The sequence below is a fragment of the Nipponia nippon genome, unplaced genomic scaffold, assembly GCF_047370975.1.
Source record: "Nipponia nippon isolate SJK-2023a ecotype South Korea unplaced genomic scaffold, ASM4737097v1 scaffold_1, whole genome shotgun sequence".
Taxonomy (NCBI): domain Eukaryota; kingdom Metazoa; phylum Chordata; class Aves; order Pelecaniformes; family Threskiornithidae; genus Nipponia; species Nipponia nippon.
The window spans coordinates 58,193,156-58,211,017 of NW_028262290.1; the positions used below are offsets into that span (position 1 = coordinate 58,193,156).

At 36.4% G+C, this 17,862-nt stretch overlaps 1 protein-coding gene across 2 annotated transcripts in view; it reads left to right on the forward strand.

Annotated features, from left to right (window-relative positions):
* The window catches only part of CEP192 (centrosomal protein 192), a 77,221-nt gene extending 64,824 nt beyond the window's left edge, over positions 1–12,397 (forward strand). For both annotated transcript variants that reach the window (XM_087757281.1, XM_087757291.1), the window contains exons 40-44: positions 1,443–1,562; positions 5,371–5,492; positions 6,415–6,538; positions 7,016–7,074; positions 12,002–12,397. In XM_087757281.1, coding sequence (XP_087613407.1) covers positions 1,443–1,562; positions 5,371–5,492; positions 6,415–6,538; positions 7,016–7,074; positions 12,002–12,140 — 564 coding nt within the window. In that variant the 3' untranslated portion in view covers positions 12,141–12,397. The remainder of the gene's footprint in view (positions 1–1,442; positions 1,563–5,370; positions 5,493–6,414; positions 6,539–7,015; positions 7,075–12,001) is intronic.
* Positions 12,398–17,862: the final 5,465 nt, after the last annotated feature.

A 17,862-nucleotide genomic window follows, 5' to 3' on the forward strand; every position in this document is an offset into this window, starting at 1 on the left:
ATAATTTATCTGATAATGATAAAATGTTGACCTTCCAAAATTGGGTTCCGGGGTGTATCAGGTAGTCAGTATCTACTTACCACGGCTGTTATAATGTCAGCTGAGTTGATTCAAAGAATTCATGCAATCTGTAGTTTGACTGTAACATGGTGGTGGTTTTGTGGATTGTTGTTTTTTGTTTGTTTGTTTTTTTTAAGATAAATTATTCTAGAACAGAAAATTTTTTTAATACGTTTTGTAAAAATCCATAAGAAAATTGCAAATAATACTGGGTTCTTATGAAACTGGTGTGAGAACCCCTTTCCCTTCCTTAAAAGCAGTCTTGTCATACTTGTTCAAGAACAGTTGTCTGTCTGTCTTACAATTTTATCTCCTGGCCAGTAGAGGGTTTCATAACCACAATTATAAAGCACATCCAAGGACATACTGAATAGGTTTCTATGGGGCTTTTGTCCCTCACCTTCTCCCTCAATTCTACTTCGATTCTATCTGTTCGTCTTCGTGAACACCTATCTTTTAATCATTATGGATTATTATGCCATTCTTTAACTACATTATTTCTATGATGATGGAATTTGTAATCTATTTACAAGACATAAAAAACTTACTCCTGTCCAGTTTCATAGTTATTTCATAATATTGAAAACCATGATTTGAATTTAAACAATTGTCTTTGCCTTAGCAATCCTAGTTCAGGCCTATTTGAATAACATTTACATTATTGGCTTGTCAGGCTGTTGGCTGGAGCTGGTAAGGTACAGTGCTATTGTGATTTGTTGGTTTTTGCAGTGGGTATGATAATATCTGGCTAATTAGATATAGTTGTAGCGATCTATTCTGATCTGCTGCTCCCCTTCTCTTTCTTCCCCCAACCTCAACTCTGAAAACAATGCGAGTTTATTCTTGAATTAACCTGGTACAGCACTATACAGAGACAAGCCTTTGTTACATACGTGACCCTTAGGGATGATCAAATGCATAGCCTGCAAGTTGGTTTAAATTTCAGGCCTTCTCATAATTGTAGCACAGTGTGCTTACAGACCTGGAGCTGGAGGAGTACAGTTGTTCACAGCTTAGCTGACAGATGAAAGAAAGTATTGCTGTCTTTCAGCTGCGTGTATTTCCTCTCCTGGTCCCCTTCTCCTCCATTTTACTAATAGAAATAATTGTGCAAGCACTTGCTGACTTTGCTTGAAGCAGATTAGCTGAACTCAAATTTTGTTCAAGATGGCTTGCACAACCTTTTTCATCAGAACTTTCTCTCTTGTGGGCAAAGGAGGATGAGCTGTATCGTTTTCTGCAAAATCACCTGTGTGTGGAACGTGTGTTCTGTAGTGTGTAAATTTTGTGCTGGCTTAACTGTAACTTTGTGTAGGTAAAATTGTGAAGATGTATAGATTATTTTAATAAGATTCTGCAAAATTTTTCTCTTGTTTTGGTAGGTTGCTGTAATCTTTTTACCTAGAGATAAAGGCGATTACTCCCAGTTCTGGGACCTTGAGTGTCACCCAGTTGAAAAACCTAGTTGGAAACACAAATTGAGATTTCAGTTTTCTGGAGCAGTGAGTATATAAATGCTATAAATGCTGTCCTGAGCACAAATTTTTTTATGACATCTTAATTTTACTGTACAGTACTCTCTCATATGCACTGGCATATTTTGGCATAAGAAAAACAAACCCTGCTGATATTTTCGTTGGACTAAACTGTACTGTTTTTCTTATGTTACAAAAGTACCTTTTTCATCTTGCTTACGTGATAATACGTTACCTTTTGCCATTTAAGATGTAAAAATTTATTTTGCTCAGAGAAAGTAGAGACAAACTTGCCTTTTGTGGGAATTGTTTCTGTAGATGCAGATTTGTTTGTATCAGGCACTGAGTGGATTTGTTTTATTTTTGTAAATAAATAGCGAAGTAACTGACCTGTGCTATAATATGTAACTTAATACAATATTGGAATTTTCAAATATCCATATTGGAGATATGTATGTGTCTCTGATAGAATCTGTTTGAGTATTTTATCAGAGTAACAATGCAGGTGGGGGTGATTTTTGAGATTTGTACATGGAAGTGATTGGATTTGAGCTCTCCTTTGTTCCCCTGTTGTTCCTCAGCTCTAACTTTATGGTGAGGCTTGGAAGAGGAGGGGGTTGGAAGTCAGAACTGATTGTCTGTGCTCTCTCTCCTTACTTTGCTTTTAATTCCTGCCTCACCATCCATACAAGAGAAATCTACATAGGACAGAGAATCTATTACTATTAGGAAAAATGAATTCTAATGATTAATTAAATGAGCTGCATGGTAAGAGCTTTATACATTCAATATTGCGTGATTGCTATATATGCTTTGCTGTCCTCTCCAGAGTTTGACTTGATTTTTCTAAGAAGCCCTGATAAAGATTTGGGATCTTTCTTTAGAGTACCAAGCCTGTTTTTGTAGTAGGAACCTTAGGTACCCTTATTGTTGGGGTACCTTACCTTTTATTTTGTATGGTCCTTGTTCTTCCCAGTAGTTAATTGTGTTGAAAAGGGGACTTGTTAAAAAAGTGTGTGTTAAATGACTTCTAATTTTGGCATGAAGAATGAGACCTGTATAATGTTTGGTTTGGAAGAGTTTTTTATTCAGCTTTCATCTAATTCTTTGAACATAATTTTCCTTAAAATGAGGAAAACGTCTATTGTCATTTGTCTCTTTAAAGCTAGTTGAAATTGAGAGAAGATGAATTCTTTATCAGAAGTCTAGAGTTTTGAAGAATTCTCTTCTTAAACTGTGATTAGTTGTCAGAGTTGTGTAAATCTTTGAGCGGCACAACTTGATATTAATGTTTTTGAACTGCCATGTCAGATTTGTTCCTCTTGATTTTTTTCAAAGCTGTTAACAATTAGATCTTTCCAGCATCTCTTGGTGCATATGGGAAAAAATTTGTAGAAAATACTTGAAGTGTGTCATGATCATTTTGAAAAAGTGTTGAAAGGGGGATACTTTTTTTATCAACTAGGTAAGGAGCTATATGTCTGTTTGGAAGAGAGGTCAACACAGAACCTTTGCTTAGATTGTTGCAGCTTTTTAATCATGTCTACTTTTAGTCGAGAAGACAAGTTAATTATAACCTATTATGTTCTAGGGATCAAGAGTTTAGACTGTGTTACTACAACTTTGAAAAGGACGTGGATTCTGCTGTGTTTGCTGAGGCAGAGAGGGCTACAGCTCTGGTTTATGTGACTTTTGATAGAATGAAGTGGGAAGAATGACTGATTGTCATTCAGAGTGACTGAGTGGTATTTATTTATAGCACCACTTCAAAAGAAATGAAAAATTTGGAAGAGCTCAGGAAAGAACTAAAAGAAGAAGGTGAAGTTAGGAAAATCAGCAGCACTTACCACTTTCATTTTTTCCTGAAAAAAACAATTAACTGTGACTTTGATTATGCTCTGCATGCATTTGCAGATCCCACCACTGGAAACCATAGCCAGGAGCTCAAAATATCGTGTCTTCAAAACTGATCCCAGAGACAAAGAAAGGAGGGATTCTACATGTGCTTTGCAGCCCCAACCCCTGAATACTGGCCATTCAAACTTAGTTTTTTCTTTTCCTGAGAATCATTTGTTAGGCTGCTATCAAGTATTGTTTGAAGATCACTGAGCTAAGAATGAGTATCACCATTGTGCACAGAAGTCTTGGATTGGTATTTTGGCCTAATTATTGGCCCCTTCTGGGTGAAATGGGGAACTAGCAAGAACCTGCCAGAAGGCTGAGGCAGCACCTAAGTTCTGATTGCTCCTTTAGCACGTAGAAAGCTGAGGGCTGCATAAAGAATCCCTGCTGTTGTTTGAAGATATTATAAATGTTAAGTGCATACCATTTTTTAATTTACATGGTTTATGTACTTCAGCTGTGTAACCATGTAACTTATTAATGTATCATTTTGGAGCAAACTGAGCTGAATTTCTTAATACTTAACACAAAACATACTGCTAACTAAGAGTCCTGATTTGATTGTTATTATCAGCAGTACAAAGCTTCATCTTCTTTGGGTATGCCGGAAGCGAGAGGAGGAAAAATCTTTTTAAACTCTGTGAGCAAAATAATTCCAATTTTAAAGCTAAACAAATTTCTATGCTCCTGAGGTTGCTTTGGAACACCACCACTCAGTTGTAACCATTTGAACAGTGTTAACATACTGCTTTCATCTGAAACAGGGAAAGTCAGTATGGGCATGCAGTACTTCAAGATGCCCTTATAAAGACTGGGGGAACTTCGGATTGTTTTCCATAATGTGCCTGATTCCCATGCAGTAAACTTGCCTTATTGATAAATTAGAATTTGAGTAATAACACTGAGGCACGACACCCATTATTTTTCACTACATGGAAAGTCAAAAGCTCTTGAAACAAGACACATGTACAAATGCGTTCTTGTCTTTATGGATTGGGTTCTACTGTGGTTCATGGGTCATTTGCAACTGAAGAATATTCTTTAAGATTGGTTGGTTGGTTTTTTTTTTGGCTGCTGCTATTTCTGACAGACTGATTAGCAGCTCTTTTAGTAGAAGAAATGAATGGCTAAAAGACAAGTTTGTCATAGCAGCTCTATTGAAGATGAATCTATTTTTTTAATCTTCCCTGCGTAAGGGAATCAACTGCTTGTCTGAAACATCAGCACCGTTTCAAAGATCGAGATAATGTTGTACGACTGTAAGTGTAGGAGGTTCTTTTGGCTCTTTAACTTTGTTCAAGATGTTGTGACCCAGGGGGTTCCAAACAGTATCTGGCTAGATTTGTTAAACAATGCAGAATTTGAAACTATCTGACAAAGTCTGGTCTCCTTCTGTTAGAGTACACTGAATGGGGGTCTGACAATGACAATGCTTAATATTTTGGCCTAATTTCTGAATGTAACAATTACCATGTAATGCATTATCAGATTCTGTTTCACTGGAGAGACCTTTCTCTGAGAAGGATATATTGTTCATAACACAAAATTATTACAAAGCTTTTTGCTCTTGTGAGAATTCAAACTATAATGATGACTTACGCCTTCCTTCATTCTGAGCAGTTGTTTAGCCAACTGCTGTTCTTGAGGCATATGGGCAGAATATCTGCAGAGGAATTGTTTTTCTGTTTTGGCTTTTAGTAGAATCTTCGTTGCTAGCAGCCTTCTCGAGATTCCACCTGCACTGCTAGTGTGTTGTAAGCTGGCTTGTAACAAAGTATTCATAAGACACACAAGCCTGTTAAAGTGTTCCTCCTAAATCATTGCTTCTGTCTCAATCATCCAGACTCTACTGTTCCTGAAAGATTATACTTTAAATAAAAAGTCTTGGATTGGGTAAGGCAAAGTTTAAAGGCTTCTCTATTTTTGCCAATAGGGTACTAAAACAGAAAATGAAACTTCAGTTGTGAAAGCTTCTGCAAGTGCCCTTCCAAAAACTGAGCTTCCAGTTATACCAGAAATGAAGGTTTACTCTGAAGCACGTACAATTAAAGCAGGGTATGTATGGACAAAACTTGAAATGAGAGAGTCTGAAACTCGGTAAAAGGGGGTGGGGGGGGGAACCCAACCCCACAACCAAAACCTTTTTTACCATTAGGACAGCTATGTGGTAGAACAGGCTGCACAGAGAGGCTGTGCAGTCTCTGTCCTTGAAGGTTTTCATGATCTGACTGGACAAAGCCCTGAGTGGCCTGGTCTGACCTCACAGCTGACCCTGATGGGAGCAGCAAGAGGTTGAACTAGAGACCACCTGAGTCTCTTCTGACCTGAATTATCCTATGATTCTACATTAAAGAGTAAACAGCTGCAAAAAACAGACTTGCCAAACCTTTTAATGGCTTTGTATTGTTCAGTCTTCTATGTTCTTTCTTTTCAGCTGGGTTTCTAAGTTGCCTAACCGTGATCTGCTGTTGTTAATGAACTGGTATCAGCAGTAGAATCTTGTGTATACTTTTTGTATACTCCCTGTTCAGAGACTCCATAGAAGTGTAAAGTCAGTTGTGAGAAGACCACTGCGCTGCATGTCTTATCCTCGCTGTTCTTCAGTCTTAAGTTGATTTCCAGTTCTTTTACTATGGGATGATGTGAATATGACAGGGGAGTAAAATGTTGTGGTTAAACATGGCATCTCTGAGAAGAGTCTAGTTCTCTAGTAAAACATGGGGGAAAAATTCAGATTGTGAAAGTGTGTCTAAGTAAATGTATGTATAATTATGCCACAGTGATGCTTCCATTATTCTTTCTGGCTAAAATGTATTGCCTATGAAATTTAAGGTGAGAGAGTTGATGCCTTCAGGATCTTTCCATTTTTCCTGATTTAGTCTCAGAAAATACACCTGTTGTCTTGAAGTATGCAATTAATATATCCAGACCATATCAGTAGGAAATCTTAATATCTTGAATCCCTTTTTCAAATCAGACAAAATGAGATAACTCGAGGGGTATATGCACCAGAAGACCTGTACACTTTTCCTCCAACTAGAGTTGGGGAATCATGCACATTAAAGGTCAACTTGCGGAATAATTCCTTTACAACACAGTTGGTAAGTTTGACAGACTTTATTTTAAATACATTTTCATAAGTCCTTCCAACAGTTCAACTGCACTGGTTTTTTTTTTTTACTCTTGACAGAAGATTGCAATAGTACAAGTCTTAGTTTGTTAGTTTCAAAATCAGTATTATATTTGAAGAATTTTGCTCTCCTGTAATTTTTCTCTTTTCTTTTGTCTGACTGAATCAGAGTGTATTTGTAATATATTTGCAACTGCAAAAATAGTATATTATAGTTTGCATAGATTTGTTATTATCCTGATTTATTTATTTTATTTTTTAACCTCATTAAAATATTGAGATGTGAATTTTTCTTACTATGCACAAATGTGGGCATGCTTTATCTTTAAACCCTGGGTGTGTGTAAAGCTCTATTTGTAAGTGACCTGAATTATCTTAAGCATGTCATAAATTGAATATGATAGGCTTAGATATAGTGCACTTCTAAGCATTTTGTATTAAATTACAGCTGAAATTTGTAAGTCCCAAAGAGCCTTTCTACATCAAGCACTCGAAATACTCTTTAAGGTGAGTAATGCATATGATAACATTCTCTCCTAACAAAAAAATTAAACAAGTAATTCAGTAAGATAAATATCTTCTCTATATGTATAGTGCTAAAATGTAGATATAAATATCCAACATTCTGGCTGTCTAGTTAAAAGCTTTTTTTTTTTTTTTTTTTTTTTTTTTGCTAAGCTCTACTCTGTAATCTTGGTTAGAAGCAGAATGAGCCCACACAGTTATTTCTGCATCTGCCAATTTCTTCCCTGCAAATTGTTTCTAACAGTGCTGCTGCTTTTAATGCTAAGCCTAATGCTTCATTTAACCATTTGGCATGCTGTGCACAATCAAGTCATTCCTTCCATTTGTATTTTCTGCACAACAGACCAAGCAAATTGCCTTCATCATGCTTCTAATTTGACAAACCTGCAGAGCTGCATCAAAGATTCTCTGCAAATACAAGGTTTGAGCAGCCAGTGGAATTGCCTGGTCATACCAAGTATTTCAGCATATTACCTGCATAAAAGGAATTTTCCAGTTGGTGATAACAATCCCTCAAAATAAACCCAGTCATCTTTAGAGTTCATTACAACAAGTCTTTGACAGTCCTATTAGTCATCTCTTCAAGAAGTATGGCATCTCATGTGCTCATCTGTAACAGAGAGATTGTCAGGAAGACAGAAATGCAACCATTTCATTAGAAGTCATACAGCATACATTCTCGGTGTTTAAACAGGTCCCCGTTTTACAGACGGGGAAACCAAGTATATACAGAACAGAAGCTGGAGCAAAATCATAAATGGAACTAGATACTCTGGCTCCTAATCTAGTTTTGTGTCTGCCAATGATACTTAGCATTTATTATAAAGACAGGGCTGTGGTGGTCGTAGCCACAGGTATTCAAGGTATTCTTAAGTCTGCTTTTCAGTGCCAAGTGTTATAACTCCACTTAGGCATGTGTTCCAGTGTTTCTATTTAACTGGCATCTCTTTATTAAATATGTCCCATCAGATGGCACAGAAGGGTTTTTTTATGGAGGCAGTGACCAAGATAAAATCTATCCAAATAGAGATGATTAGCTAGATCTGTCTGAGGCAGTACAGCTGCAGACAAAGGACAGGATGACTTGATTGTCCCTGGAAAAAAAGATGAGTAACTTCACTGGAAGACCCTCAGATATTTCAAAAATATTCTTGAGGAATGCTGTAAAAGCTATTTGGTATATGTTCTGTGAGAGATGATAAACTCCTATTGCTTTTATCCAAAGTAGAGTTAACAAGTTTAAAATTCAGTCTACTATTTCTAAAGGTTATCGACTGAATATACTGCACTTTCTAATAACATTCTACACCCTTTTTTTTCTAGTAACTTTGGCTGGTTTTGATCCAGTTGTAAATACTGGCCTTTCCTAGCTTTTTAAAAATTCATTTACCTGAAGTTAACATAGCTCTCTGAGGAAGCTCTCCCATTTAAGAGCATAAAGCACAGAAGAATTACTTGATTTGGATAGATACTTTAAAAAAAGTGTTAAAAGAACTTCTTTAAATGGCTTTTATTTGAGAACAGCATCAAGGAGAGTTTGAAGAAAGCCAATGTTAACTCTTTCCATCCAAACTAGGTTAACCGGACACCTTACAAAGTAATGTCCAAAAGTAATTGGATAAGAAAACTGTTTGCAGGAACTTGGACTATTAGTCTGTAAATAAGAGTGTAAAAATAGAAAGTACCACCTACCTGTGTTTTTGGACCAAAAAAGTGTCATGTAGTAAGCATGGTCTGTTGTGTGCTCTTCACTTTGAGGGCCAAATTTGAAAGCAATCCTGTGTAATCAAGTTTCAAGTTTAGATAATGGAATTGCAAGTTTGTTTTTGTACTTAGTATCAAGAGTCTGACCTTCAGAAGTTGGTATAGTGGCTTACCAGTTCTTGTTCAATTGGTTATGTGATCACAAGTACCAATATGTAGCGCTGCTGGTTCCTTTACCACACTTTGCTCAGTTGAAAATAATAATGAGCTTTATCCAAACACAGTATCTTGCAACCAGAATTGCAGCAACAAAAAAAAAAAAAAAGGAATTCTAATAATCTTCACCAAATATCTTAAAGCGTGTATCTTGTTTTTTAACCACAGAGATGTCATATAGCTAATATTGTAAGCCCTGCAAAGAATGGGTGGGAAGGAATTCTGTCTGGAATTTGCATTCAAAAGAGGAGTTCTATTTGTTGACAGAGTAGAATTTTTTTTTACTGCAGAGAGAATACGTTTAACAAGATTACTCCTAAGTGATAGAAAGATATGGATGAAACATTAAAAAATACTTGACTTTTTTAAAAACCTTTGGCTAAGTTCTGTTTCTGGAAGGACTACCAGGTTATGCCTACCTAAAAAAAGTTTGAAAACTAAGGCATTTCTATTGTATTGCCTTCAGAAGCCATCTGAAATAAGTTGATGACAGGGTAGTATATATTTCAGATATTAGTAAAAAGTAAAACTGTTTTTTGCTTGACGAATTATTTTTGTTTCCAGTAGCCAGCATTCTGGGTGTCAGGAGTCACTATTCATTGATGATAGATCTGGTTACTATGGCTTAGATGCAGCTTACCCATACTGTTCCTTTTAAACTTACCTATTGCTGCTATTGTGTTTAGAAGGCTACAGTATTTGTCTGTGAAGTAGGCTTCAGACATAACTGACTTCTCAGAAATAGCACTTGAAATTGTTGCAACAACCTGTAAAGGTCATATAGTATTCATAGACTAATTGAGTTGCCGGCGTAGTGAAAAGTTTGAAGTTAAGTAAAGTTTTTTGTTAAGAAAAAAACAGTTAATTGCAGGGGAATTGTGGTTGTCCTGACACTATTGTTCTTGTTTCTTGCTACTGTACTTCAGAAAAATCCTCCAGGTTGCTTCATTTCTAAGAAGGTTTATGCTGTGTAGTAGCTGGAGTCTGAACGTTCCCATTTTGTTAGTTGAAGAAAATGAAAATAGCATCTTTCCTTTTGGATTAGGAAGCATAAGAATTCAAGTGTGTTGAGCCTTATCCCGATTGTGAGAAATCAACTGACTGCTACAAACCAAACTCTAAGTAATGTCTGACTAATTCTTCTTTTAGAGAGGAATGATGATGTGTATAGCACCACCCAAATGGACACCTGAATTTAGAGGTCAAATGGAACTGAGTATAGCTGTCATATGCTAAGAAACTGTGCTTTGCCTCAGTATCACTGAGGTCAGGTAGTATGTATTCTGGAAATTAATATTTGATGGCCAGGTGTTGCCGTCTCTTTAAGAGAGTGATACATAACTTACTGTTAAGTTTTTGATAGTATAAGTTTGATTATATTGTTCTTTTTGAGTAAGTGTTAGGATATGTAAGGAAGCATACATATATTATTTTGGAGATGATGATACAGACTTGTGCATCCCTCCTGACTTTCTACTGAATTTACCTTTATTTTTGTAAATTCTCAGGTGGCCTGGTTGTATGCAGCTTCAGACTCTATTCTTACTAAAATTTGTGTTTTCTGATATAATGCATCTGTTAGAGATTAAATGGTCACACTGATGTTCTGCATTTATAAAATGGATTTTTAAAACTAAAGCTGAGTAAATATCTTCATCCCATATATTATAGATGGATAAAGAGACAGAGCGTACCAGGTTTGTTACACAACACTCAGCCATCAAGTATGAGACATGAAACCCTGATCTGGCTGTACTCCTTTGCTTTATTGTTGATTGTAGCCTAGTACTACATAATTAGTGCTTTGTTTTTGTATTAACCCAATTAAAAAAATACAGTAGCATACCAGTCTTTATTCTGAAACTGTATACGATTAAGGTATGTGATTGACCAGGATCTGTTTTAAAAACAAACAAACAAACAACAACAAAAACACCTGCTAGTGTAACTGTTTTAGCACTAAGGATGATACTAAACAAATGAGGCTGTGATCAGGCTTACATGTAGGGCCAATATTATGATTTCCAAATGTAGAACGGTAAGAGCACAGACTGATTATGATAGGTTGGATTAGTGCAGAGGAAATGAATATGAAGAGGTAAGAATAAAATAAGAAAAAATAGGGAAAATAAGCACATGCCAGAGGACGTTGAATAATGTTAAATACTGTTAACAGGAGAAAACTGAAGCTACAATAAAAGAAAACAAAGCCGTCTTTTCTTTCTTTGTCTTACTATGTGATGCTGTTCATTTTTCCTTATTCCAATATGTGCCTTTTACCGTTACCCGTCTGTTAGTGCTGGATATTTCTGTTGAATGCCATGGAACCCAGTAGGTTCCCACTCAGCATTTCCAGCTTATTGCTTGTATAGCTTACATTTTTTAAAATGTTCACTCTAGGCTTTTGAAAATTAAGATAGCCACCCGTTACATTAGTATATTTTTATGCAATCTGAATAGAAGAGGAACTATATAACCTAAAAAGGTGTAAAGTAAAATCTTTAAAACACTGTTTGAGGATGAGTATATTGACTTGCAATGATTCAGCAAAATATTTCTTAATGTGGAGGCAATTAGAAGGAATTGAAATTGTTTTACTAGCTTCAAATTGGTGGAATTTCCAAAAGAATTGGAAATTTTAGTGTACTTGTTATGTGAATTCTGAAGGGAAGAAATGTAGTAACTTTTCTTTAAATACAGTTTATGCACTGTCAGCATTATTGCAAAGAGACAGACTGAATTTATCTAGGTAAACTACCAGCAATAAAGTATTGTAGTACTTTGTATAATCAGTAGGAAAGAATGGCCTTTACAATCAAAGTCCCTCAGAAGAATAATAGATCATCAAATCTATAAAAATAAACTTGATGCTCCACTGCACATCCAATATCCTATTTTGGTAAAAATCAAAACTAGACAAGAATTTCTCTGTCTGGTAGGATTTATTCGTTTATTAACAATGAATATGCACATAATTGATTTTTTACAGATCTCATCATTACATCAATGTGCCAGTCCAGTTCAAGCCAAAGGCAGAAGGAAAATTTGAAGGTCTCTTCGTTGTGCTGACGACCAAATATGGCTCAGTTAATATTCGGCTATGTGGTAAAGCTATTGCAAAAATATAGTCAGAACAGTTTTATAACTGTTTATAATCATTTATAATAGTTTATGCCATTTAAAATATTCAAAGATTTGCTACTACATTTCTGTACTAACGTCCTACTTGTTGAGCCCTGTGATGCTGCTTTGATGGAAAGTCTTCTGTAAGATGAATTATGGTGCTTGTTTTACAAATCTGTTTTCATAGTAAAAACACTGAGAAGTAACATTGTATGTTTTAAATTTATCATGTTCTAATTTATGTTTCTGCACTTTTGTTGAAAAGGGAAGTTTTCTATTTTTGCATTTATTAGGAATAGCTAGATACTGATATATTTTATTTTTAAGCATTGTAAATACAGAAATAAAATCTATGTGTTAACAGTTGATTCTACCTGATTTCTGTCTTTGGTTAGAGGATTCCTTGCTGTAGGTAAAGGATCAAGCTGCCTGCTCTTAGGCAATGCTAGTTTTTTGGGGGGCTTTGGGGAACAGGGGGAGGGATGGCAGTACAGAAGCTGACCTGTTAATATCATGTCTCCATCTGGTAAAGCTGGGACCAGACTGATGATTTAACAATCAGCCCCTAACTTTTTACACAGTTCAGTGGCAGGCATAAGCGTTGTTTTAACTGAAAATGTGAAAACAGTATAAATGAAACATGAGCAATACTGTCTTCAGCCCTCCAAGAACGATGCATCTGACTCAGTATTCTGCCTCTAACAGTGGTGAGAAAGATGTTGCTTTGAGAGATGACATGAGCCTGGCTGCTGCCTTTGGTTCACTTCACTTGCATTTCCTCAGCATCTGCAGTCATTGGATTAGGGATGGGAGGCAGATTCCCACCTATCCATTTTTTTTCCATTTATGTACCTGTTTGTGAATTTATCTGTTTAACTTTTTGAACCCTTTTGACACTTTGTTTCCACAGCTTCATGTGGCAGCAAGCTCTAAAAGTTCACTGTGTGCTCTTCTAACAAAAGCTGTTTTTTGTGTGCTAAACTGGCTTCTTCCTAATTTTGTTGAGTGCTCTCCAGTTCTTACATTGTAGGATTCCATGAACAACAGTTCCGCAATTAGCTTACCCATTGTTACCATGTCCTTTGTACCCTTTGGCTCTGTCTGCTATTTTATTTCTGTAGCATGGAGCTGTATGTCTGGAGTTGCCCTAAGCTAGAAATGTAGCTTTTTGACAGCATAATTCCATCATAGCTTATGTACATTATTCCTTTTGTGGTAGAAAGGAGGTTGGTAGAAGTGTGAGTGAAATTCCTTTCAATATGAGATTGTTTGTTTAACTGCATTTTCAAACAACTGAAATTTGAAAAAAATTGGGAGGAAAAACCTGAAGTACTCAGTGCATTGCCTTTGATACACGCCACTAGTATTATGTCAAAGTATACTAAAGCTGCTGTTTCTTCATAAAACCTCGTTTCTCAGCAGTCTGGAAACAAGGAGGGGAAGATTTGCTAAAAGAAATTAAACTAGACTTCTAAACAGAAGACTTGCCACCTCCTTACTCTTCCATCAACACATAAGCTCCTGTCTGCTGAATACTGTGACCATGTTCCTCTTGCCCTCTCTCTGCCAGATGTTACTTGCATGCTTCCCTAGTTCATGCCTGTGTACTTCTCCTGAATACAGAATTGGAACGGAGGGAATCTTCAGTCTGCTGCCTTACCTCAACAGGCTTGGCTGCTTCATTTGAGAAAGGCCTTAGTGTCCAAAAGCCTATGTTTGTTCAGTTTTAGAAGCACAATCAGAAGCCTCTTGCTGAGCCGGAAAAAAGACCGAGCTCAGTGTCACTATCTTCAAAGCCTTTGCATTTCCTAGTTGAATAACTTCCAGCTGCCCTCTGTTCTAAAGTTGTCCTTGCCTCTTGCTTGTCTAGAATAATCCTTCTCAGATGCAGGTAGTATGGTGAATAGCTCCAGCTGTTCTATAGATTCTTTTCTGTTGTTTCATGTTACATGTTAATGTACCTGAAGTCATATTTATTGAAGAGAAGGCTTGTGATTTGTTGTTCATGGAAGTCATGTTCACTATACGTTTACTGCTCTAGCAGCTATTCTTGACCATCCACTTAAACCTGATGTTTTAATAAGCTCTGCAGTTTAGTCTTACATGCTCAACTTCATGGTAGTCTTTTCCAAACCAGTTTCTGGAGGGATTGATTAACCTTTATCTTTTTCTCAAGGACCTTGGTTTCTCAGTAGAAATTGTCTTTCGATGACTTTGTTAATAAGGAAACTGGATCACTGAGGAGGAAGGATCGCTATCTGTTAATAAGAGTTATGTGATTTTGTACCTTTTACTATCCATTGGGACGTTTTTAGTAGTTGTTTCCACAAGGTTAGATGACAGTCCTTCCTGTGGTAAGATTCTTCATAACACTGGTTTCCTTAGGGATAAAATAACTCTTTAGAACACATCCAAAATTTTTGTCAAAGATTGATTGTGATATCAGTTTATTCCAGATTATTTTACCTCTAAATTTCAATCTTACAGAATTAAACCTTCATGCCTGATGCTGGACCAGCCTCTCTTCCTTCTATATTAATAAGACAAGCTGCTTTAAAAAGGTGCCTTGTTCGTCTGTGCCTAAAGAGCTGAAATGGCTGTCAGTGTTGTGACAGAGAATTTCCCCCTAAATAGTGGTCTTTGTAAAACAGCACCTTTGAATTGCAATAAGAAACCCTCATTTTAGATAATTGTTTATTTGGTCTGAATTCAGAATTGCCTTTGTGTGCTGTTCCTATGATAGGGCTGCTGTCTGGGTCCCTGTTCACACTTCTGTTATGGGCTTTTCTTGAATTCTTGAGATGAGAAGAACTGGGAGGAATGGTTATACATTCTTTCCTATGTTGCCATCTGGATTGGACCTAAGTGGAGGAAAAGGGCGCAGAATGTGCTGCTATGGATACTCTCTGCTGAACTGTGCTTGTGTGTGTGTGTGTAAATGTGTGTGTGTATATATATATATATATATATGGGTGAAGCACATTTTGAAGAACAAGTATGAGCAAATGACCTGCCCTCGTCATCCAAGGGGATCCTGGTTTGCAGGTGATGCTAAATATTTTGGCATCTATTTGCAGCCCATTTTGCTTGATTCACTTCTAGTAACAATGATTTTCTTTGCAGTGTGAAGAGGAATCTACAGGCTGGTAGCTCCATGACCAGTCTCTGTGCTGGAGAACATCCCTAGGGCACTTGTCCCAGTAGTTGTTTTGGCTGTTTGAATTATATGGCTATACTTGTATTCATAAGACAAAGTGATTCCAGGTGATGGGAGAAGGATAGGTAATCTTCCAGTATTCTAGCTGTTCTACTCCTTAGGCTCTTGTTTCACAAATATCTAACAGAAGTTTCTATTAGTACTACATGATGTGTAAATAACCTACCTGCTGAAGAATAAGTTGTGCATGACTTCTTTCTTTTTTTTTTTTTTTTTTTTTTTCCTCCAATTTAAGTACCCCCATACTATTTTGGTATGGTTACAACAGCCATTGGACGTATTGGCAAATTCATCATCTCTAGACACGGGCCTTGTCATATATGGGTAAAGCAAATTATCTCTAGGAAAAGATATGCTCTAGTGTGTGCAATGCAAACTTGAAGACAGATTTTTTTTTTTTTTAAATTTTTTTGTGTGCGGCAGAGAAGGTGAGGAAGAGGAAAGGAAGCCCAAGTCTTTCATAGACAGCTGATTCATCAGTTCTGGGTGAAATTTTTCCCCAGTAATGAAGGTGCAAGAGCTGGAACATAGCCAATGTATTTTTACTTGCAAAGTGAGGACATTGGTGGGACTTCAAAAGTCTTGAGAAAGTCACTTCAAACATTCCTAGTCCATAAAATGAGACTGCTTCCTTTCCCTGTGGTTGCCTTATGCATGTAGTAAACTTTTGTAGTCAAGATGATCTTGCTTTGAGTTGTCCAGTGCTTACTATGAAGAAGCCCAGATCCCCGTCTCTACATCTTTTAGGGATATGGAAGAATAGAACAATTCTCAAAGACTGCAAATTGGATTAAGAGTTTAAACCATGATACTTTTGATAAAAGAATCAGAATCAGCTTTGGGTATAATTATCTTATTTTGGCCATTGTCGGTTTTGAAACTTTTTTCAATTTTCTCCTGTTGTTGGATGCAATCCTTTTGTCTCAGACTGGGAAGACTGGCTCAAACATCCCAAGCAGGCAAACTTAAAAAAAACCCAAACGAAACAAAAAACCCCCAAGCGATGTCTCTTTAATTATAGTAATCTTACTTGTTGGTTTTAAGACCAGTCAGAGAGAAAATTCAGAAATAATTTATTTTTAAAAATTCATTAATTGTCTAACATTGAGGATGTCTTTGTACCTGCTCAACTTAATTGGGATATTAGTAATCATAATTATTCAACAGCTTTGTAGAGTTTTCACATCATTGACTACAAATGGAGTTATAATACATTCCGTACACGTGCTTCACTGTGTTTTGGAGATTGTTGCCCTGGCATCTGAAACTAATTAGCGTTCAGAAAACCTAGTAAAGGTGCATATCAAGGCCTGGCTGTCTAGAAAATTATTTTCATCATATAAAAGGTTAAAATGGTAAAGAGAATTTTGTGAGGGTTTTTTTGTTGTATAAAGTGAGTTACTGAGGGCAGTGGTGGCTTTTTGAAGTAGAGTACTAAAGACTTTCGGGCATTTCTGTGGTAGGAATGCCAGTGAGGTGAAATGCTGGTGTATTCTTGCTCCTATGATTTGTGGAGGAGTTGGGGGACTACAGGACTATCAGAGTTCACTATGAGGTTAGTAGGTAATGTATCTTATATACGAGGAGTATGTTAGCTTTCTATATTGTAGCATCTTTGGAAATGAGAAAAGGCATTATGGGAACAAAAGTCCTTGGAAAGCTGATGAAAGAGTGGGTATTTGACATAAGATCAGGTAGTTGTCCCTGGGACTGTAATTGAATATCCTGACTCTTATTCACAGCTATCTTGTTCTGACTTTTTTTCCCCCCAAAACTAGATAATAGAAGTTCATGCCTTACTGCTTTCATTGTGTAGCAGAGATGAAGAGTATGCATGTCTTATAATGATTAAGACAGACATGAAATATTTGTGTGAAGAATCCACCTGCCTGCAGTGATGCCTCATATTCAGTAAGAAAGATGACTGTAAGTAATCTTTTAAGTGGCAATGTTTGCATCATACCAATTTTCTCACCAAATTTACCAGTTAAGTAGAATACTAATTCTAGCTTCCCATTTGAAAATTTGAGTTGGCATTAACAGTAGAAGAGATCTTTCTCAATTTGCTTATTAACATCAATGATTTTTTTTCTTTACAACACTGCATTAGTTCACTGATACATCATGTAACATGGAATCTGCGTTACAGGTTCCTAGGCAGTGGTAATTTAAAGTACAGAATAAACAACTATTGCAAGCTGGAACATGAGGGATTAAAAAGAGGGTTTTCTTTAAACATTTTATTCACTTACTTAAACTGCTCCTTAAACCTTTTCGAACTTAATGTAGTGTTGTGCTGAATCTATAGTAACAGCATGAACACTTTACTCACAGCATAAGAAAGTTAAGACAGAAAATGAACAACTCAGCTTTCAATAACATGCTGTTTGGCCACTAAGCTTTCCTAAGCATATCCTTCAAGCTCACATGTTTTATTTTTGCTATATAATTGTCTGAGGAAACTCTTACATGAGCAGTTTTTAGATGTAAAATCAGATGGATATAAAGCA